This window comes from Pan paniscus, chromosome 18 (genome assembly GCF_029289425.2).
Source record: "Pan paniscus chromosome 18, NHGRI_mPanPan1-v2.0_pri, whole genome shotgun sequence".
Lineage (NCBI taxonomy): Eukaryota > Metazoa > Chordata > Mammalia > Primates > Hominidae > Pan > Pan paniscus.
The window spans coordinates 65232218-65256105 of record NC_073267.2 but is presented as its reverse complement, the minus strand read 5'-3'; the positions used below and the strand labels follow the sequence as shown (position 1 = coordinate 65256105).

Genomic DNA, 23888 nt, shown 5'->3' with positions numbered 1-23888 from the left:
ACATTTCTTTTTCTGTTCAAGGCACTTGGGAGAGTTTCCTCATCTCCATTAGAAAGCCCTGACTCATGCAAGCTCACTGAGTCTCATCCTACCCCACGCTTCTCTTTGGTGTGTGTTCACCAAGATTGCAGTGACTGTAGTGTTGCACTGTAGTTCCCAGATTTGACCTGTGCTCAGGATGTAACCAGTGCAGGTCCCTCCATTAAGGATTGAAGTCCCACTAGCCAGGAGTGTGTGTGTGTGTGTGTGTGTGTGTGAGTGTGTCTGTGTGTGGCTCTTTGTGTGTGGGTGTCTGTGTGTGTCTCTGTGTGTGTGTGTCTGTATGTGTTTCTCTGTGTGTGTATCTGTGTGTGTGTGTGTTTGTCTGTGTGTCTGCCTATGTGTGTACTGGAGGCAGTGCGTAATCATGGAGGTGCTTCCACAAGATCTCAGAAAAACTCAAAAGAATGCTCCAGGATCTTAGGGATGGGTTTTCCCAAAGACTCAACTCTTCCCTTTTAAGCTGGGTCCTCTGATGCCACATGCAGAATTGCTGGAATATTTGCCTCCTTCCAGGCGTTAGAAAACAGTTGTGTTTTAATTCTTTGAACACTTTGGTCACTTAGAGCCTGAGCCAAGACCTAAGCACCAAGACCAATTGGACTCAACTCATGGAAACACAAGCAGAGTCCAGTGGTAGAGGCCAGCCCTGGGACCCAGGAGTAGCCTCAGGTCCAAAGAGAGAGTCCAGGCTACTCCTGAGCTTGGAATTCACACTCTTCCCCCTCAAAGGGAATAGTTCCCAATGGCCCTGGGTGCTGTGTCATCTGGGTGTTTGTCCTCCTGGGCTTCCCTGTGATGAGAGACTGCCATGGCCATCCAACAATCCTAAAGGTCCCCAAGTCCTAATATGTGAGGATGGCAGGGAGCAGGGATGGCAGAAGATACTCTAGACCCGCAGGTGTCAGTTCTGTGTCCCACAGTGTTGCCTCTGTGACTAATTTGAACTGTAACATGGGCCAATTACAAAATTTCTCTGTCTCTGTTACCTCTGTTAAAACGGGCACAATGATCTCAAAGCTGAATTTCTCAAGAAAGATAAGGTGGAGTCAGGGTTAAGGGCATGAACTCCTGAATTCCACTGTCTGGTCTCAAATCTGGCTCCTCCACCTTCTCTGTGAAGCATTCCTAATGACTACAATGAATGCTTCCCCTCTGTGCTGCCACCATACTCAACCTGCGAAGTATATGAATGTGTTTCTCTTTGGATAGTTCCTTGAGAGCAGGGACTATGTCCACTTCATGTCTGTTTTGCTACCTCTAACACCCACCCCTACATATTTAGCATGGATGGATGGATGGATCAATGGAGGGATGGATGGAGTTGGTCAATACATGGAGTACAGTTGAATTGAATGGATACGTGAATAGATGGGTGAAAACTAGCAGACAGGCGATAACTGGATTGTTGATTTTGGAGGAATCGGTGATGGAGTTGAGATATAAGGTGGCTGGATGATCCATGAATGGTGGATGGATTGAAAATAGATAAATACAAAGTTATGAATAGGTTGACATTACATTGATAAAAAGATATGAGTGAATTGGATGAATTAGTGAACAGATAGATGGATAAGACAATCATAGACGGATTAACGAATGGGTGGATGGATGACTATCCTAGGATGACAATTGAGTCAGAGTCTCAGAAAATCTAGAAAACTAGACCACCCACTAGGTCTAATACAGACAGTTCCTAAGTCAACCAAGATAAATTGTGACATCTTTCTGAAAATCTTTGAGCTTAATATCTCCATCCTCCAAATTCAGGATGATGGTGTCCCCTGGGAATATGTAACATTTCATTTCTTAAAAATACATCTGAAAACAAGAATGGCAAAATATTAAATTTTGGTCAGGATTGGGGATTGTTACACAATTTCTTATCATGTTATTTTTTGACTTTCTTTTTTTACATTTGTGGCATTTTACAATAAGAAAGGACAAATCAGATTCCCTATTCAGATACTGAGACTCCTGAGAGTTGAGACATTGTCCCAGGTAACTGTCCCTGGGCAAGAGGACAGCTGAAATGAAGAAGTCTGGGACCAAGCTTACAGGGTTTGGGCTATGGGAACAGTCAAACTACCATTTTCAATGTCGTCTCCAAGAGCTCCTCTTCCGTCTTCTGTCGCAGGCAGTGAACCATGACAGCTGAGGTGGTGGTTTTGCACCCAGCAGTGATAGCAATTTTCTTCAAAGATCACAGGCAACAACAGAGTTCAAGAGCGACATCCCTTCCCTCCATCAAAGAGGAAAGTGGCATTCTGTACCAAGCCCAACTTGTACTAGCGGCAGGGAGCAGCAGAAGATACTGTAGACCCGCGGGTGTGGGTTCCAGGTTCCATGGAGCGTTGCCTCTGTTACTAATCTCAATTGTAACATGGGTCAATTATGTAATCTCTCATCTCTGCTACCTTATCTCCATTGAAATGGACATAATCATCTCAAGCTGAATGTGTCAAGAAACGTGAGGTGGAGCTGGGATAGAGAACATGGAATCCTGAATTTCCTTTTCTGCTTTCAAATCCTGGTTGTTCCACTTACCAGCCATTAGGCAGACCCTGAGAGACACAAGACACCATCACTGCCCAACAAGGCACCAGGCCCTGGTACATAGGAGGAGTGTGGTCACTGACAGGGCACTGTACTGGCTGCTAGGGCCATGAGCTGGAGTCCCAGCTCTGCCCTGATCACCTGCTGCCCTTGGCAAATCCCTTCCAAGCCCTGTGTTGGTTTGCTGGGCTGTGAAACTGGGATGCTGATCAAGGTGTCTCCTTGCCCTTCCTGCTCAGCCATTGGTGCCTCAGTGATTCTAGGAGAACATTAGCTACAACCGACCGCAAGAGAGACCCCTGAGGATTCAGGAGCATAGAACCAAGGGGGTGCGGGTGTCCAGCCGGAGACGTACCAGCCGGAGACCTACCTTAGCCAAGGGCTTGACATCACCTTTCTTCACCAGAACAGAAGTGAGGGCCATGCCACTCTCAGAAATGGCCCGGTGGAAGAGGTTCTTGGCCAATGGAGACAAAACCTGACAGCAGAGTGGAGGGGAGGAGAGTTCATGCTCAGGAGTGGGGTCAGTGACTCACTCGCTCTTCCAGGCTAGATCTACTCCACTATAAAACCAACACAGGACTGAGGAATCCAGTAGTGGGCTGACCCTCTGCCCACCTCCAGGCAGGCGGAAGTCTTCCTACAGCTCCCAGAACCTCTCATCTGGGTTTGCATCCCAGATCCCCCAGTGTCTCCTGGACCCAATCCCCAATCCCAGCAGGACCCCTCACACCTGAGGTTGTGTCTATGACCCACAACCCCTGCCCCATCCCTCCCTATCCTCGGCTCCATCCCTCCTTCTTCTGCCTGCCTCCCCTAGCCCACTGGACCACACAGTCACAAAGGCTGTTGCCTCCTTCTTGGGCATGGACCAGCCATCATACCACCCCCGAGGAATTCCCAGCCTGCTCAGTGTCCATGTCCCCTCCACATGTAGGTCTGGTTTAGCCAAACAATGACCTCTGTCCACCTCTTCTCTCTGCCTGCCCTTACTCATAATTTATGCCTATTCCTACTTCCCAAGAGAAGGGATGTGAGTCCTTATGTTAAAATGAGTGGGAAGGAGAGAGAGAAAGAGAGAGAGAGAGAGAAAGAGCTCAACCAAGCTGGAAGAGGAGAATGCCTCCATTGCAGGCTGCAACTGGAGATTCGTATGGCCCCGGGACACTAAGCTGAGCTCTGAGCTTCCTGGGGGCCAAGGAGAGCTGGTCTTTAGCTTTCTACCCCCTGATGCTGGGCTGTGAGTAGGGCCAGTCCTGAATCCAGGTATTGCAATCAGAGGTATCCATAGCTGGATTGACAGGTGTCCAAGAGGTCTCATCTGCATCACATCAAGCGTGGGGTTGGGCCCGGTGCCAGGAAAACTCACAAGAACAGAGACACTTTCTCCTCCCGCTGACTCTCCAAAGATGGTCACAGAGCCTGGGTTCCCTCCAAAGCTGGCAATGTTGTCCTGGACCCAGCGCAGGGCAGCCAGCTGGTCCAGGTGACCCCAGTTCCCCGGGCTGTGTTCATCCCCTGTGCTGTGAGGAAGAGAACAGGTTGAGGGTGGGGAGAAGAGATGTCATGCAGGACCTTCAGGACCACAGATGGGGCTAGGGGTTCTCAGTGAACCCTTAAGAATAAGGCTGGGCTTCAGCATCTCTGAGACCCTGCTTTCATTAGTACAGCATTGTGGTGATGTATGGTTCTACATTCACTCAACTGGCAACTATTTACTGAGCATCTACTGTATGCCTGACGCTGTCTTATGAGCTAGAGCACATCTGAGAGCAAAACAGGCAAAACCTGTGATGACACTGAATTCCCACTACAGATCACAAGCAGATAAACAGATACATAGAGAGAATATAATGATGTCAGGTAGTCAAAGTGCACTGAGGTAAATACAATGGAGTAAGGAAAAAAACAGGAGTGGGACAGGGGGTGCCATTTCAGATCCCAATCAGGGAAGGCCTTTTGGAGGCAGTGACATTTGAGGTTTTGGAGGCAAAGACCTTCATAAAACAAGCACAATGAGCACATGAACCTTGTAAATATCCAAAGAAAGGCATTCCAGGCAGAAGAAAAAGCAAGTGCAAAGGGCCTGGGGCCCAGTGAAAGAAAGTGTGAGTCAGGAGGTGCAGCTAGAGAGGGACCTGGGGCCTGGCAAGAATTTCGGCTGTCATGGTAAGGAACATGGGAAGCCCCCGCAGGGTTTTGTGCAGAGGCATCACATGATTCAACGCACATGTTAAGTGATCACTCTCGGTACTGTGCAAATCAGCTTCAGTATCAAAGTGGCAGGGATCTGAAAGTGTTAAAGATCATAATCAAGGTGACAGACAGAGAGCTTTGGCTGGGCTAGGAGCCAGGGAGGAGGTGCAAAGTAGTGGACTCTGAGTGGATTCTGAAGGCGGAGCCAAGAGAGTTGTGAGAAAAGAGACAGTCCGGGCTGCCCACAAGGCCTTCTCCTGAGCCCAAGGGAGGATGTGGCAGCAGCAGCTGAATGGAGGCGTGGTGGGAGGAGAAGGGGGTCTCTGTTGGGGAGGGGCAGTGGGAGTCAAGGATTCAACTTGTCCCTGGGAAGAGTGGGGCGCCCTTTAGACAGCCAGGGGTGGGGAGGAGGCAGTGAGTGATGCCTGTGGGCTTCAAAGGTGAGGTGGGCTGGAAACAGGGGCTCTGGCTGCTCCCTGGGATCACTGGGAATTAGTAAGGAGGGAGAGGGAGACAAGAGAGGCCTGTGGACAGGGAAGAGGGGGGACCAGGAAAGGGGCTGGGAAGGAAGCATGTCACAGAGGCTGAGCGGCCATCTGCTGCTGCTGGGAGGTCCTGAGAGGTTGGGTGGACAGCAGGGGGAGGTCATTGATGATCGCAATGAGACCAACCGAGTGGCGTGTTCAGGAAGAAACCTGACTGGCATGGAAGGAGGAGAACCTTAGAAAAGGTTCATAGCAGTTGCGCCTTGAAGGAGATCTGACTCCTGTCCCCATGGAGACCTGATGGGAAGACTCCATCCTTGCTTCCCGCACTTGCCAAATTTCAAGCAGAAAACGGGGTGAGTGGGTCCCAACACTCCTACAGGAAGGGGTCAGATGCTCCCACACCCCACCATCTGCAGCCCCCATTCCTTCACCCACAACATGCCCTGAGCTCCCTCTGTGACTCTGCCCCTTCCCTCCTTTCTATGAGAAGTCAGATGTGTCAACCTTCACCTGCTGGGCTGCCTGCTAAGTGTCATGACAGAGAAATGCAATGTGCTGGAGAAACATAGGTGAAGAGGAGATGAGTCTTTCAGTGGAGGTAACTGGGGGCTGGGTCTTGCAGGATGAAGAGGTGTTCTTCGGGTAGAATAAGCATTCCAGGCAGAGGGAACAGCACATACAAAAGCTCAGAGGCAAGTGGATGAGTAGCTGGGTAGTGAGAGGGTAGGTAGTGTCCAATTATGAAGGGGCTTGGATGCCTTACTGTGGAACCTAGCTAAGCACCCCTGAGGGCTGGCATGACCAGAGCTGGGTCCTAGCTAGCATCCTTGTTCTGGGGGCCAAAGTGCAGTGAGGAGAGTCCAATTTCTTACCTGAAGAATCCCCAGATGCCCAGGCGATATTGAATGGTCACCACCACCACGTTTTCATGGGCAGCAAGGGCCAGCCCATCATAGGTTGATGCCGCACCCACCATCAGCCCCCCTCCGTGGATCCACACCATCACCTGGGCAGAGAGGAAGCAACATACCAGTTACAGGACACAGAACCAGGGAGCACTCAGAAGATGTCTTGTTTGGTGACCTACCTGTTGGTTACAACAGAAGGAGGATGCTATCCAAATTTCACAAGCTCCCAGCCACTTTGCAAAAGGCAATCTCTCTCCTGCATAATTCTCCCAACTGGGGCCCAAGCCCCCACCCTACTGCACATACCCTGGCTGTCCCTTCCTTTCTACCAGGCCTCCAGTGCCTCCTCCCCAAAAGGCTCCTGATGCTGAGAACATCATCATGGGCATAGCAAAGGCTAAGGATGTCCTCTTCTCCCCCTCACTCCCATCACCCTCAAGCCTGGACTATTCATGCACTCAGCGTACCCATGGGGCAGCCCTTGTATCTCAGCTTCATCTCAGTTAACTCTCTCATGGTGAAGTAAACTTCTCTGTGCATAAATGATTGTCTCGAGAAGCACACGTGCCTGTGATGGTGTCTCTTCCTCAAATGCCTCCTTATGCCTCTGCATCCCCAAATCCTATCCACCCTGCAGAACCCAGCCTAAAACCCACCCACTTCAGGATGCCTTCAGTCAATGGACTAACACTGTCGAGAACTTAGCATGTGTCAGGGACTCTGCTAATACCGGAGGATGAGAGTGGATACAATTCCTCATGCATGATTCTTGCATTTTAAAAGTCCACATAGTGGGGAAGAAGTGAGAGTGGCTAAAATAATAATATTGTAATAATATTATTCATGAAATAGAAAAGAACTTGTAACATAAACTATGTCCCAAGTGCTGTTCTAAGCACAGTAAAATAAACTATACATTGGGTAGGTACTAATAATGTCCCATTATCCAGGTGGGAAAATGGAGGCACTTAACCTGCCCAAGGTCCTACAACTCAAAAGTGGTAGCAGCAGGACTTTAACCCAGGCAGTCTGCCTCCAGAGTCCACATGTTGAGCTGCCCAGCACACTGCAGGCGCCGGCCACAGTGCAATGACTCCACTGTTAGGGCAGGGGTATGAGCCTGCCTCTGCCTTTTTAGCCAGGGACTGAGATCACCCTTGACTGATCATATGTGATGATTCCCATTTTGAGGAAACAGAGGCTTAGAGAAGTTAAGAAACTCCCAAGTCTCTCAGCTAGTCAAAAGCAGAACCAGGATTTAAACCCAGACCGTGTAGTTCTAGAGCCTGTGGCCATTCCTGGAGGTTCTCCTGCCTCCAGGTTCCCAGAACCCTTGTTTCTCCCACAACTCTAATCCCTGCCTGCCTCCTGGGGAGGGATTGAGTGTGCATTCATCTTTGTGTGAAGACTGAGCCTGAAGGCTGGCCTGCAATAAAGTGCTGAAGGGAGGATATGTCTCTACAGCCCAGAAGGCAAGATCCTTGAAGGCAGGGGCTGTGTGGAGTGGATTCATGTTCCTCCTTTCCCTGAAGCCCTGGGTCTAACTGTGTATATGGGGCACTGAGTACACAACAGAAGAGTGAATGAATGAATGAATGAATGAGTAAACGTTTCTCCCACTTCCTCTGTCTTACAAAGCACATGTAGGGCCAACTTCTAGTCCCATGTTTGCAGACCTGCTCCCCCACTCCTAGGCACCATGCCACGGTGCCCCTGGGAGACTGGCTGGACACAACACCCCTTCTTTTTACACCCTGGAGTGGCCTCCTTTGCCAGCAGACCCTCCCCACCCTCCAACCTGCAGCTGGCAGCCTGCCCCATCTCCTGCCCTTCATTTATTTGGGAAATGCTGACTCACTGGGTCATCAGCCACTGCCAAGACAATTAAGGAGGGAAATTAGGTAAAAAAAATCCCAGATATTTGGCCAAAGGCAAAAGGAAATGCTTCTGGGATTGTCCCATGTTCTTCCCTCAACACCTGTACCCGGACAGTGAAAGTTACCCCAGATGAATGTTGATGTGCTGGAGAAGGCCACATAAAAGCTCAATGCCCTAATCCCTGTCGAAATCACTGATTTGAAGATCAGAAGACTTGAGCCAAAACCACCCTACTGGGTGACCTCTCCTTCCCTGTCTGGGCCTCAGTTTCTCTATTTGAAAAAGAAGAGTTGGTGTGTTGGCTTTTCTCTAAGTTCCTTCCACTGCTAACATTACTGAAAATCATGTCTTACCCACTGTGGATATCAGATTTTTAATCTAGTAACTAAAAGTAATCATTATCATCCTTCTATTAGCATGAAGGAACTTGGAACAATTAAAATGTTCATTAAAGATGCACAGCAAACTCCCCCAGAGTCCCTGTGTCATGAGGGGAAACTGAGGTGTGGAAAACCAGTGTTTCCTGTGGAGGCCCTGGGGTCTCTGAAACAATCCTGGCCTGTGCAGCTCCCTCCCCAAGCTGCCTTCACCCCCTTCCGGTCTGCCCCAGAAGATCTGGGGTACTGGCGCTGACACGCCTTGACCAGGGGATCCCATGGCTTACCGGCAGCCTGTTTTTCTTGGTCAAGTCAGCAGGAGTGTAAATATTGAGGTAAAGACAGTCTTCAGAAAGCTTGAGAGGAATGTTCTCTTTTCGGTTTGTAAATAGCTCTGAGAGTAACTGCCCCGCCTTGGGATCTTGGGTGCACCTGGGGAGGGGGAAAGAAGAACCCCTGAAGTTCAGCCAGATCTAAGCGAGGTGTGTTCTAGGGCAGTGCCTTAGACTGGGAGGTTTAAGCCTGGAAATGGACTTGATATTTACAGACTCACGACATTGTAGTGGGTAGGAGGCTATCAGTGGCTTCAGGTGGGGGTGCCGGGACTCACTAAGGTCTCCTAAGACCAAGCAGAGTGAGAAGGGCTTCACACCTCTTCCCTTCCTGGAGCCTTCGGGACTCCCAGCATCAAGGAGGGAAGAAAACCAATACAACGATCTTCCCTGGGAGGTGACATTTCTTGCAATGTCTTAGGGGTAAAATCTTTTTGGGACAACATCAGGAGAACTGTGCTCTAGTTTTGTCTCTCCCATACATTTACGGGATGACCTTGGGTGAATTCCTTTCACATTCTGGGTCCCAAATCTGCCAGATCTAAGTGAGAGCAGTGATTTCTTCATGGGTCTTGCAGCCCTGACATGCCAAGATTCTACCATTTGCCTATCCCAGGCAAGTGCTGCTGTGGTTGCCCTGATGAAAGATCTTGAGGATACAACATAGATGAACATTGGTAACAGTTATTGAGTCCTCCCAGTGTTCCAGGCACTGTTTTAAGTACCTTTTGTATATTAACTCATTTAAGCCTCAGAACAGTCCCATTAGGTAGGTTCTATTATCTCCATTTTACAGATGAGAAAACTGAAGCCTAGACAGGTTAGAGAACCTGACCAACATCACATAGCCAAGAAGATCCATGCCATGTGGTGCTTATACACAAGTATATTATAAGCAACAGTCCCAGACCTCAATGTACCAAAAGGCAGTCATCACCACCCCCACTAGGTACATGAGGAAACTGAGGCACTCAGACTCTGGGATGACACAGCTGTCAAGTGACAGAATCAGAGCCAGCAAAGATGACTTCTTGATTTCCAACCTGGGAAATTTTCCTACAGATCACCAAGTGCAAGAGGCATAACAATAATAATAATAAAAAAAAGACATTCCAATGTGAAGAAAGGGAAAAGAACTCAACTTCACTAGTCTTCAGATAAATGCAAATTAAAGAGGAAAATAATATTGCTGTTATTGTTATTATTATTTTGCCTATCCAATAGCGAAAAACATTTTTTAATAATCCCAAGCATTGCCAAGAGTCTGCCAAATGGAGATGTTTGTACATCAATGGGAGGAGTGTAGTTGGAATATTTGGGGAGGGAAATCAAACAAGAGGTATATACTCTTTGACTCAGAAATGTCGTTTCTGAGCAGCTATCCTAAAATATTCATATATGTGCATAAGGCTTCACATTCATGATGTTATATTATTGAAAACATCATATGTAACTTAATGACCCCAAGTAAAAGCTTGTGGAGATTAATTATGGTTCAATACAATGTAAAGCAGCTGTTAATGCCAATCTGTGCTATTTAATGGCATGGAATGATGCTCATGATTACTTATAATGAACAAAGCAGGCATCCAAATTATCTCAATATAGCATTCCCTTTTAAAGGAAGAAAGTATAGCAACAGGCAAAAAAACTGGAATACAAACAAAATATTATATCATAAAACATTACTATCTAAAATATTGATAGTTGTTCTCTTTGGGTGGTGGGATATTGTATGTGATTTTAATTTTCTTACTTTTCCTTCTCTGTATTTCCTGAATTTTCTGTAATAAGTATATATTACATTTGCAATCAGAAAATAAAAACAGTAAACATTATTTTTTAAAAAATAGCAAAGAAAAGAAGGCAGCCAGATGCGGGCTGCTGGAAAGCCTCCGAACACCTGGCTGCCAAGATGAGCAGGGTCTGCTGTGATGCCTGTAGGGACCTTGGTACCCTAGGGAGTGGTGATGAGGCCAATTAGAACCTTTGGGCTTTTCTTCCCAGATTGGCCAGGGTGAATGGGCACACCTGCCATTGTTCACCTCAGGAATTGGCACACCTGAGAGTTGAGCACTTGCCGAGTGGACCCCTCAGTACTTCCTGGCCCAGCCCTCTCCCCAACTATGTGAAAGTTCAAGACAGCGGAATGCATGGGATCCTTCCTTTTGAACTCTCTCACCTGCTCAACTGCTTCTCTGTTTCCAAGGCACTTATCCCGTTCTAACATATCACATGATCCATGGAGTAATTTGCATGCTGTTCTTATCTGTCCAGCTGCTAGAATGCACGCTCCATGAACCTAGGGATCTTTGCTTTTTCACTAATGGATCCCAAGAACCCAGAACATGCCTGGCACACAGTAGGTGCTCAATAAACATGTGTTAAATAACGGACTCCAGAATGCTGTGAGAGTTCTGGAATGTTCTTAAGGATCTACAATGATCTTAAGGATTCCAGAGCAAAGGATCAGCCCATCAGGGGACTGCCTTGACTCCTTCCTGCATCACTTTGAGGTGAACATCCCCAGGGACACATGCCACAGCCACCCCTGGCTTACATAGGAGGGTACGAGGTGGCATTCTTCACAAAGTTCCATGGCTCTGCAGACTGTGGGGGAGTAAACCTCAGGGGTCCAAGAGGCGGCTTGGCAAAAGGGATTCCCAGGAAAATGGCCACAGGCTGTGCAAATCCTTCTAAGCTGATGAACTTCCCCAGCACTTTGCCATGCACGGTGTCCACCACAGGTGGCGAGGACGGATGCCCTGCTGGACATGGAGAAGAAATCAGGATGCATCAGAGGCAAAAGGCTGGACCCAGATTCCAGGTGGGGTTTCCCACTCTCTAAGTGAGTGACCTTAAATAAGTCACCTAAACCCTCTAGGCCTCAGTTTCTCTTGATGTACAATAGGGATGAGGGATCAATGTCCTTCCTAACTCATCAAGCTGGTTTAAGGAGCAAATTAGAATTGGAGGCAAAAAAACATCCAGCCAAAAATAAATGCAAGAAGGAGAGCTACTAGGAAAGAACAAGACATTTAGCTTCCCCCTTAGAAGTCTCTGGAAACATTTATCCATTAGAATCCTGGCACTGAGCCGCATGCTGGATGAGAGGATGAACAAGGGGTGACCCATATTCTCACAAGCACTGACCATTATAGGGAAGGGTCACATATACACCTGGGTCTACAGCTGGGAAGGAAGTGGCCATGTCCTGGGAGAGGTACCCATAACGCAGTCTAGGAATTAGAAGAGGGGGCAAGGCCTTCTGATTGCAGGCATCATGGAGGAGCTGGGACTTGCGGTAGGGGAGGATTGAATGAGGGGAAATGAGAAGCAGGGAGTGGTACACAGCAGAGAGAAGGGAATTTGCTGAGGCTCAGAGCAGCAGAATGCAGAACCTGCCTGGGGAAGGGGGCATGGCCCACATGCACCAGGTGGAGTCTGGGGGGAGTGAAAATATTCCTGGAATGAGACCGCGCATGTCAGGGAGGGCTTAGAATGCCAAGCTAATCGCTTGAGTTTTCTTAAGAGACAAATAAGCAGCAGGAACCGTTCCAGATAAAGGATGTGATCAGGTCAAGGAAGATTCTTCTGGTGGCCCTGGGCAGGTCTGCTCCTTTCTTGCAGCACAGACAATGTTTCCTCACTGAGCTGAAATTCATTTCCCACAGCCTCCGCATCAATTCTGGTTCTACCTGTCATGGGACTATACTGGCCTGATCTGATCTGCAGCCTGTGGCCTTTCAGACACTTGATCTTGCTGCCCACCCCTCAGGTCCTATCTGGCTCCAGTCACCTCAGTTTGTCTGAGCTTCCCTCCTAGGAAATGATTTCCAGCCTCTTTTCCTCCCAGCTGCTCTGCTTTGGATAAAGACAAGATGTTAACACCTCCCTCAAAGTGTGGGGCCAGAAGAGAACAGAACAATTCAGATTTGGTCTTAGAGGGGAATATCCAATCACAATGGAAACTCCTTATGCAAAGCCCAGTTACACAACAGCATCCATGTCTCATCTTATTAATAGCCAACCCTGCAATGTCAATATTTAGCTTCTTTTCTTTTGTTGTTGCTAATTACAAACAATACTGTGATGAACTTCCTTGGAAGCATGTTTATCGACATAGCAATGGGTGGTGGCATTACATGTGGCCTGTTTTCTTGGTGATTTCCACCTTTTCAGCACTGTATGGGATTTCTGGTCTTCACCTGAAATCCTCCCAACCGATCTTAACTATTTTAAAATTTTAAATAAAAACAGAAAAAAATATGTAGAAATATGATGATGTCTAAAAGGTATTTTGAAAGACTTGGAGACCAGGCACAGTGGCTCACCTTTAATCCCAGCACTTTGGAAGGCCAAGGCAGGCAGATCATTTGAGGTTAGGAGTTCAAGGCCAGCCTGGCCAACATGGTAAAAACCCCTCTCTACTGAAAATACAAATATTAGCTGGGCGTGGTAGCATGTGCCTGTAATCCTGGCTCCTCTGGAGACAGAGAAGAAGGAAAGAAGGAAAGGAAAGAAGGAAAGGAAAGAAGGAAGGAAGGAAGGAAGGAAGGAAGGCAGGCAGGCAGGCAGGCATGCAAGCAGGAGTGAGGGAGGAAGGGAAAGAAAAGAAAAGAAAAAGACTCTGTCCCTGACTAGAAGTGGGGGGAAATGGAAGGGAAAGAAGATCAAAGACCTGGCTTGTGATGCTGGATCCCTGTTTACATAGGCTCGGTGGAGATGTCAGTGGGATATCGTGGCAAGATGACGCCACAGGACGAGCTCACTTCAAGGCTGGAAGGAAGACTGGTGGGGGAGCAGGGCAGAACGTTCTCCTAGACAGTGAGCGTACACACCATGGATTTCTATGGCTTCATTGGAGATGCCAGTGTGAGAGGGATGAGAAAAAAAAAAAAGATCAAACACAGGGACCACTACAGCCAAGACGGAAGATCCAACAGAGTAGCGGGGAGAGAACGTTCCCACGTCCTGGAAGCCCAGGGAGGAAGAGGGCAAGGAACCAACTAAGAGTGCTGAGGGCTTCAGGGAGGTGGAGGAGAGTCAAGTCAGAGAAGAAACCACTGGCCTGGTCATTCTCAGCTCAGGGATTCACTTCAACAGGATGAGGTGGATGGCAGCCAGATTGCCAAGGGTGAAAAAGTGGGTGAATGGGGGGAGGCAGAAACAAGTATGAGAATAAGAGCAGTTGTCACTGATGTTATATGAAACATGAACATGGTGGGCATCTACTATGTGCCAGGCATGCATTCCAGTTTGTTTAAATCCATCTTCAAATAAGCCTTGCTGGGTAGGCATCAACATGCCCATTTTACAGAGGAGGAAACTGAGGAAGTGGAGGCAGCCTGTACGGTCTTCCTAAGGAAGGAAATGGATGGCATTGCCAGGAGTAACCAGAGGTAAAGGAACATTCAGTTCCAAATAGGCTTCCTCTCTTCCTCTGCCCTTCCCCACAGTTCCAGAGCTCTCGCAGTGTCAGGCTGCCTGAAGGAAGACAGGATGCAGACGGGGCTGGGCTGTCAGGATTCAGGACCCAGAGACTGACCTAGGCATGATTTTCGGGTTGACCTTGGGCAAGTACATTTCCCTGTGTGAGTTTCAGTTTCTATGTCTATAAAATGGCACGGGGGTATTTCGAGGCCTCTCGCTGCACCCCTCTATGTACCATCTGTTTTGTTTTCTGTATTCTGATGCTCTGGCATCTGAGGCCTTGTTGACCTTGGAGAAACTCCCTCCCAGGGTCCAGCCAACCTGGAGCCCACACCCCAACCGCCTCTTTGATCGGGTTGCCATGCCCTGGCCACTACCCACCTGCCCTAATCATGCCAGGGCTAGGTACAAAACAATTAGGAACAGCCCCTGTGCCCCAGAGCCCCTAAAGTATCCCAACTCACCAGTCCTCAGCCTGCCTGCCCTGCCTTTCCTCTTCTATCCTTGGAAGCCACAGTAAAAGCCCCTTGGCCTCAGATCCACCCTGTCCCCTCCCCAGGCTCTGCTGCTTCCCCTTGTGCCCCGCGCACTGGTGTCCCCCTCCTGTTGAGAACATGAGTAAGAAACTGTCTTTTTAATGGCAAGAGGTCCTGATATAGTGGCCTGACCACAGCTCAAATTTTCTATTCATACGCTACATTTTTAAACAGCGCCTTTAAATTTATCCACCCCTTTTTCATGCTTTCTACATACCAGGCGCTGCCAAGAGTGCTTTGGAAACAACCACCCATTTCCTCCCCACCAAAACCCAGTGAGGTAGGTAGCACTGCCACCTCTATTTCAGAGAGGGGGTAACCCAAGCACGGAATAGCTCAGACCCTTGCCTAAGTACACACAGCGAGGAAGCGCCCAGCGGGGACTTGAACCCACGCACTCTGGCTCCAGAGTCGATGCTCTTAATATTCTCCTGAGCCGCTATCCGTTGTCGAGCCATAACGGGACGAATTATGGGACAATAAACTGAGCTGCCTAAATTTCTCTTGTGTGCGGAGTGAGGTGGGCCGGCTGCCGGCCTTCTTGGGGCAAGCAATGCAGGGCGGTCTCAGGATGTTCACCCTCCCTGCGTCTCCGCGCGGGCCAGGCTGGCTGGGCTCAGCTGCTCCAAGTACAATTCCAAGTATGGAGGTCGCGCACCGCCAAGGAGCCGGACCTGTTGTGTCTTTGCCTTTCTACGCATCTGCGCCCAATTCGGCCCAGAACAAGGATTTCAAAAAGTGCCCCGCATATTTGACTTCAGAAGGACTCACCCCAAGCCGCGGAAGCAGCGAGAGTGGCCAGGACAAGAGCAGGGAGCCACATCCTGGAAGGGCGACAGTTCCCGGGGCCTGCGAGGTCTCCGTGCAGCTCAGAGGGACTGTGCTGTCCAGCCCCGGCGCCACCCTGGCCCCCAGTTACCGCCCTGCGCTGCCAATTGCCTAATCCTCTAATTGGGAGAGATCAGAAAAGCCCTCCCTTTCCCCAGATCTCCCTGGGCTTGCAGTGGGGCCTCAAGCCACGCCCACTCACAGTTTACCCTCTTTCATCAAACCAATCTGGATTCTACTCTCAGATTACAGAGAACTGTAAACTCGCCCAACTGCTTGTGGCATAACGGTTTTTCCCTTGCAGGACTCTAACCTTAGTGCTCTCTGAGGGCCCCCAAAGGCCCGCACCTGTAGGCAGATGCTTTTAGGCAAAGGGAAGCTTTGATCTGCGGTCCTCAGAAAAAACTGGAAAATGTTAGAGCCACTCACACCTCACAGCTCAGCTGGGTAAGTTAGGACATATCTCAGCTCCCAGGGCTTGTGTTTCATAGCGTTCCAGGCTTTCAAGCTTGGAAGCGATCCTAAATTTTATCCAGTCCACTTTCTGATGCCTGAATTAGCTTCACAGTATCCTGCCAACTAGCCAAGCCTTCTGTCACACACCTCCAATCTCAGGTAAATCACTACCTTCCAAAGCAGGAATTTTTGGACAGAATGTAAAAATGATTCTACCTCTCAATAGCTCCTGGCTTTAATCATCCATACATTCATGTGCCCATCCATTCTGTGAACATTTACCAAAATGCCTGGCACCTGGCCATGTATAATGGATACAAAGGCCAATTCAAGACATGGTTCAGCTTCTCAAGGGGCTCACCATTGTAGACAACACAGATATGGTGGAGGAGCAGTAGGGGTGATGTCAAGGCCATGTGAAATCACCAAATTAAGGGGATACAGAGTGCTCTGGGCACACCTGGAAAGCTGTCCTTTACAAGCTGCTGGGGACACAAGGAAGTCACTCAAACCTCTTTCACGGGATTATTAAATGTCCAACAATAGGGAATTCACTAAACACACTGTGGTACGGCTGGCTAAGGAAATACGATGTATTCACTCAAAATAGTGATGTGCACAGCTATTTATTAACAATGAAGACAGGATGCATCGTGAAAGGAAAAAATAACAGGTTATAAACTGTTGCGCGGTGTAGGCAGTTCCTCGAAAAATTCAACATAGAGTTTCCATATGACCCAGCAATTCCCCTCCTAGGTGTCTACCGAACAGAATTGAAAGCATGTCCATAAAAAACGTGTACACAAAGAGCAGCGTCATTCATCCTAGTCAAAAAGTGGGCACAACCCACATGTCCATGACCTGATGAATGTGTAAATGAAGTGTGGTGTATTCGTGCAGAGGCATATCATCCAGCCATAAGAAGAACATGCTACAATGTGGATGAAGCTGGAAATCATTATGGTAAAGGAAAGAAGCCAGCCACAAAAGGCCACATGTCGTATGATGCTTTTTATGTGTAATTTCCAGAATAGTCAAATCCATGGAGACAGAAAGTGTTTGACAGGGTCTGGGGAAGGGGAAAGGGATGAGAATGAGGAATAACTGCTAATGGGTATGAATTTTATCTTGGGGGTGGTAAAAATGTCCTGGGATTAAATTGTGATGATGTTAGTGCAACTTTGGGAATATACTAAAAACCACTAGATTGTACACTTTAAAAAGGTAAACTTTGTGGTATGTGACTTATATTTCAATAAAATGAAATATTTTTGAGAATCTAGGTAGGTATAATATGGTCCCGTTTTAGTAGTAACATATGTCTTTATTTGCATGGGAAAATATTGGAAGGCTATATAGCTAATTAGAATTACAACAGCCATTTCCTGGCTGTAATCTTGTCAGTGTTTTTACTTATTTGCATTTTCCACTTTTATTTCTTCGTACATTCATTGACAAATATTTACTGAGAGCTTACTGTGTGGCAAACACTATGCCGAGAGTTTTGTATGCAGGAACTCAGTCTCAGTTCTCAAAATAACCCCGTGAGATTAATGCTGTCTCACAATCTTAAATTGATTTCTGTTGTTTAAGCCACCCAGTCTGTGATATTTTCTTCTGGCAGCGTAAGTAGACTAATACATAGGCTAAACTCAATTCCGTTATTTATTCCCAAAAGGAACTAAGGCCCAGAGATGGGGAGGGTTTGCCTAAGGCCACACAGCGACTCAGTGGCAAAGTCAGAACCAGTACTTGAGGTTTCTGCCTTCCAGCACAGTGTGGCTGGCAGCCATTTCTCTTGCTTTTATACATCAGGGAGATATTCTAATCGGTAGCCTTACCTAAGGCAAATTGCCTTGTCAGTTCATTGACCCAGGCTGAGCATGGTAGGGCTGAAGGGATAGAAATAGCCAGGGGAGGCTGGGCACTGTGGCAACCATTCCCGCTCGGTAATCCTAGCACTTTGGGAGGCCAAGGTGGGGGGATTGCTTGAGAGAGGAGTTCAAGACCAACCTGGGAAACATAGTAAGACCCTATCTCTACAAGAATAAGGAGAAAGGAAGAAGAAGAAAAAGAGGAAGGAGAAGAAGAAAAAGAGGAAGAAGAAAAAGAAGAAGAAGAGGAGGAGAAGGAGGAAGAAAGAAGAAGAAGAGGAAAGAAAGAAAGATGGAAGAAAGAAGAAGAAAGAAGGAAGAAGAAGACTAAGAAGGAGGACGAGGAAGAGGAGAAAGGGAAAGAAAGAAAAAGAAAAAGAAAGAAAGAAAAGAAAAGAAAGAAAAAGAGAGGAAGATGAGAGCCAGGTACCAGGTACTTGGGGAACCATGTTCTACTTTCCCAATGTCACTTGGCAAGCCTGCCCTTGTCCAGTCCAGACCACGATTGACATCAGGAAAGATTGGGCAACCAGCAGCCATAAAGCACATGACAGTCCCAGACCTGCTGATGGATTCTTGCCCAAGGCCGTGAGTTGTATCTGAAATGAAGCTTCTGGAGACCCAAATTCAAAAAGGCATGCTCATTAGCACTCATTCTAGCCACGTGCAGGCTGGTGAGGGGCATTCTGTGATGGGAATGAGGATGCTCTGACAGCATGAGAATCAGTCCCCAGAGCTAACTGACTCTACAAAAGTTGACCTGAGCTTTAGGGTTCCTCCCTTACTTTTATCCAGGACAGAAACCTGGTTGATAAACTGCATGCTAATAAAAAGCATCCCTATCTCTATCCACAAGGGACAATCTGGGTGGTCCTCCTAAGTAGAAAGCAAGGCTAGTCCCACTCACTCAGCACAACACACACACGCACACACATGTGCACGCATGCGCGTGCCTGTTAACCATCCTGCCCTGTTGCCCTAGTCAGCTGACCTTTGCAACCTGGGAAACAGCCCTCGCTCTTCGCCTATGAAGATTTTGTGGTGCTGTATTCACAAAATACAAGAGGTAAGGATTAGTTCTTCTCCTGAACCACTGCACAATCACACGCCTGCTTGTGACACCAGCCAATTGTGCAAACAGAGAATTTTTTGGCCACTCCTGGGACTGCCCATTTCTGGTTCATGATGATTCTGCAGATTGTGATGGGTGAAGCTGGAGCCTACCAAGCCTTCCAGTAGATCTCATTTTTGCTGAATACATATAACTCCCCTGCATCACTTCAGCTGTAAGCAGTACGTCTCTTGTTTAAGCGGCAGTTGATTTGGGTCATTGCTTTTCCCTGGGGAATCCCTCTGGTTTCCCATGTGGAGCTATATGATGTGGAAAGTAAAATCTGAGGAACTGGCCTTAACTTCTAAGCAGGGGGTAGGACTTGGGAGAGGGGGCATATCTGGGGGCTTCAAATGAACTCCCCCAAACCTCTCCACCTCCATCAGTTTACTCAGCAGATATATGGAAAGCTCGTATTAGAGCAGGCATTGGGCACAGCAAGCCCATGTCCTGCTGAGCCCCTCACTCAGCTTTGTCTCTGAACTGTGGGATTGATCAGGTGTAGATTTTGTGGTGGAGAACACTGAACTGGGAGACAGAAGTCTGAGAATCCACTGGGTGACATTTGGGAATTCCTTGTGGAAAGGCAGGGGGTGGCTCTGGGGGAGGGGCTCTCTGATGCACCCTTCACCATGGCTCCACACTCTATGAATCCAGGATTCTACGACATTCTCCACTGCAGCCTGGGCATATGCAGTGTTTCTGGAACCTCAGTCTCATACTAATATCATGGTTTTTTACCTCATCAGCATATCATCTGTACTTCCATGAGCAGTTTTCTTTAAATGAAGCACTCTTTTTACTTTAACATGCTCACTCAAAAAGGAGACTTTATACCATTTCCGTAAGTGCAAGACCTGTATAACCTGCCATAAATTAGAGGTATGCATGGAAAATGTGTAACTGCATTTTTTAAATTAAAATGATGGTAAAAATAAAAACGTGCGTAAAGAAATGCCAGTAAAAACACTTCTAATTTACAAAAGCGTATAATTGCAAAAAGTCACTCAATGGGAAAAGTGAACCATTGAAGGCCAGTTAGTTACATGAAAGAACTGATCACCATCAGGACCACCAGGTAGGTGACAGGGCAAGGGTTAACTACCTTTGGCAAGGGTCACCTACCTTTGGCAAGGGTCATCATCACCAAGGTCACTTTCTTCTGCTTCAGGGAATGTCTTCCTGTTAACATTCAGTTCAATGGGCAGAAATTGTATTATGTTTACACCTTCCCAGGCCCATGATGCTATGTTATACTTAGGGGGTCAGACTACCTGGGGTCAGTCAGCTCCTAGGACTAACTGGTCAGAGCATCTGGAGGAAATTTTGGGCTGGTGGTGGGTCTTAGAGGAGAGAGCTGTACTCCCATGGGCATAACTAGTCACCCTCAATGGCGCAAACAACCGGAAATCGGGCCATGTACATTCATCAGTCAATCACCCTGTGACTGCTGAGCAAGAAATATTAGTGAGAGTAGGGTAAACTATGGTAGCAAATAGGCCCAGAATTTCAATAGCTTATTTTTCGCATAGGTAAAGGACTAGAACGTTGTTCAGGTCAACAAGGTGGCTCTTGTCCATATGGTCATTCAGAGATCAAAATTAGGATATCAGCAAACTTTCTCTATAAAGGGCCAGAGAGTAAGGACTTTGGACTTTGCAGGCCATGGGCTGTCTGTGGTGACTGCTGTGGTAGTAAGGCGGCCCATAAACAATACCTACGCCAATGGGCATGACTGTGCTTCAATAAAACTTTATTTTTAAAAAGATAGTAGGCCAGATTTGGCCCTCAGGCTGTAGTTTACTCAGTCCTCATCTAGGCTATGGTGGCTTTGCCTTCCTTCACTCATGGTTTCTAAAGTTGCCATAGGTGTCAATTGCCTGTCACCTGGAAGAGGCAGGAGCAGAAGTGTGACCATGGAGCATTTGTATGGGCCAGGCCTGGCTGTGGCACTCTCCACTCCCACTCAGAGGACGTTGGTGAGAACTTATTCACATGTTCAATCTAATTGCAACCAAGGCTGGAAAATGTAATCTGGCTGTGTACCAAGGAAGGTGGGACAGATTTTAACAGACTGCCAGCAATCCTTGTCACAGGTAATATCCATTAAACCATGGACTTGATAGTAAGGGTTTTTTCCCTAATACACAGCAAAATAAATAAACAACCATTCTATAAGTGGTTTCTAGTTTGTGCGCCATCTAAAATGATCTTGCATAACTCCAGGAATAATTGCACCACACTCTGATAAACACTAAGTTTTTGCATTTCTTTGATTCAAATCACAAAAGCCTGATTATAAACCCAGATCCTATTCATTAGGGCTACTCTATTAAGCCTTCCTTTAGCCTGTTAAGAATAAAATGGGAAAAAAGATGATTCAGAAAGCAATGTAAAAATTTAGACACAGAAAAGTGAAGATTGAATTATAATCTGGAAAGAGCCCTGTAAACTCAAACTACAGATTACATTATAAGCATCCAGGTGAATAGAGTGGCCTCCATGGAGAGGCATGTTCTGTGTGTTTTCTTGCCCTGAGAACTATCAATATTCATATATGTTAATGCCCAAGACTGTGATGACTCTTGATGGTACCAGGTATTGAGAGATGGGCAAAATTTGGAGAGGCAGAGAAGAAATTAGCATTGGAACAAGGCAGATTCAGGGGCTTCTTGGGGAGGCCAGTTGCAATGGAAGGGGGAATGGAGGACAGAGAGCTTCAATGCCAAGCCCAGGAGAACAGACTTCATCCCTGGACAATGAGGAGACACTGAAAGGCTTTAATTCTGAGAATTGCACAATGAAGGGCATTTCTGAAAGTAGAGCCTGGCAGAAGCAGCCAAGCCATCTGGAGGGACCAGTGGTTACTCTCAAGGGGAACCTCCTACACCCTCTTTGAGAAGGTAGAAGATAAACTTCTCCTTTTCAAAGCTGCCTAAGTCCTAGCTTGTGAAAGCTTGGCTTTGGGGCTTACATAGGACTCAGCAAGCATAAATGACATAAGCTTCTCCAAAAAGCTGGACTGCACAAAATTCTGCCCAAATCCCAGGAGCTACTGATCTCTCACATCAGTGCTGAATACTTCCTAGTTTTCTATATTCTTGCCACTAGGCACTACCACCAAAAGAGTAGTGGTAAAAATCCTTGCAAATTCAATAAGTGAGTGCCATTTGGGTATCTGGTTTGAATTTGCGCGTCTTGGTGTGTGTGCTATTGATCTATGAAAATGGTATTTTGTGGATGTGAAGACCCCTTGGAGCCTGACTGGTGGGATGGAGGGGGACTGTGGACTGTACTTTCCCCGATGCGCTCCTGGCCTCCATAGAAGGACAGCTATGCGGGAAGTTTCAGAGGGGCTACAACTTTCCCACCCCAGCTGTGACCCAGCCCAGGAAAGATTCTGGAGATTTTGTCCCTTGCATGATCTTCTAAAGTGAGAACATTAAATGAGAACAGCTGACTCATTTCCTGGTGAGGGTTCTCTTCCTTGTTTGCAGACTGCTGCTTTCTCACTGTGTCCTGGTCTGGAACTTATAGCCTAGAGAACTATGCAAATGCAAATTTTAGTTGATTAAACTGACTCATTTCCTGGTGGGGGCTCTCTTCCTTGTTTGCAGACTGCTGCCTCCTCACTGTGTCCTGGTCTGGAACTTCTAGCCTCGAGAACTATGCAAATGCGAATTTCAGTTGATTAAGCTGACTCATTTCCTGGTGAGGGCTCTCTTCCTTGTTTGCAGACTGCTGCCTCCTCACTGTGTCCTGGTCTGGAACTTCTAACCTAGAGAACTATGCAAATGCAAATTTCAGTTGATTAAGCTGACTCATTTCCTGGTGAGGCCTCTCTTCCTTGTTTGCAGACTGCTGCCTTCTCACTGTGTCCTGTTCTGGAACTTATAGCCTAGAGAACTATGCAAACGCAAATTTTAGTTGATTAAGCTGACTCATTTCCTGGTGAGGGCTCTCTTCCTTGTTTGCAGACTGCTGCCTCCTAACTGTGTCCTGGTCTGGAACTTCTAGTCTAGAGAACTATGCAAACGCAAATTTTAGTTGATTAAGCTGACTCATTTCCCGGTGAGGGCTCTCTTCCTTGTTTGCAAATGCAAATTTCAGTTGATTAAGCTGACTCATTTCCTGGTGAGGGCTCTATTCCTTGTTTGCAGACTGCTGCCTTCTCACTGTGTCCTGTTCTGGAACTTATAGCCTAGAGAACTATGCAAACACAAATTTTAGTTGATTAAGCTGACTCATTTCCTGGTGAGGGCTCTATTCCTTGTTTGCAGACTGCTGCCTTCTCACTGTGTCCTGTTCTGGAACTTCTAGCCTTGAGAACTATGCAAATGCGAATTTCAGTTAATTAAGCCACCCAGTCTGTGGTATTTTGTTACAGAAGCCCGAGCAGACTAATACATTCTCTAAGTGCCCTACACCAGTAAATTATGACATATCCATACAATGAATGACTATACAGCAATGATGACAAACTACAGCCATATACAACAATACACGTGAATCTCATAAACATAATATTGAGGGAAAGAAACCAGATGCAAGAGTATGTCATTCTGTTCATATAAAGCACAAAACCTGGAAAAAGAAATATTGCTGCTAGACGTCAGGACTGTGGTGACCATTTTGGGTAGATAGGCAAGGAGGGGGAAGTGAGCAGGGCCTGGAATTGAGCTCTATGTGGCTTCTGGGATGCTGGTAATATTGTGTCTTGATCTGGGTCCTAATTACACAGTGTGATCAGTTAGTGAAGTTATCAAGTCATAATATATACATAGCATGTGTGTGTTTGTGTGTATGTGTGTATGTGTATATTTATATATTTCTTATGTGTATGTTATATTCAATAAAAAACTGAAATGTTTGTACC

The 23888-nt window shown here is 47.1% G+C and overlaps 1 protein-coding gene across 2 annotated transcripts in view; it reads right to left on the bottom strand.

The window, feature by feature from the left end:
• LOC100990164 (liver carboxylesterase 1-like) overlaps window positions 1-15651 on the bottom strand; it is a 29500-nt gene extending 13849 nt beyond the window's left edge. The window contains exons 1-7 of one of the 2 annotated variants that reach the window (XM_055099206.2): window positions 15515-15651; window positions 11335-11542; window positions 8730-8874; window positions 6152-6285; window positions 3965-4118; window positions 2966-3073; window positions 2129-2233 (exon numbers count right to left, since the gene is read on the bottom strand). In XM_055099206.2, the coding sequence (XP_054955181.2) occupies window positions 2129-2233; window positions 2966-3073; window positions 3965-4118; window positions 6152-6285; window positions 8730-8874; window positions 11335-11542; window positions 15515-15566 (906 nt within the window). In that variant the 5' untranslated portion in view covers window positions 15567-15651. The remainder of the gene's footprint in view (window positions 1-2128; window positions 2234-2965; window positions 3074-3964; window positions 4119-6151; window positions 6286-8729; window positions 8875-11334; window positions 11543-15514) is intronic. The other variant, XM_034940194.3, reaches the window with a different exon arrangement.
• Between the last annotated feature and the right edge of the window lie 8237 nt (window positions 15652-23888).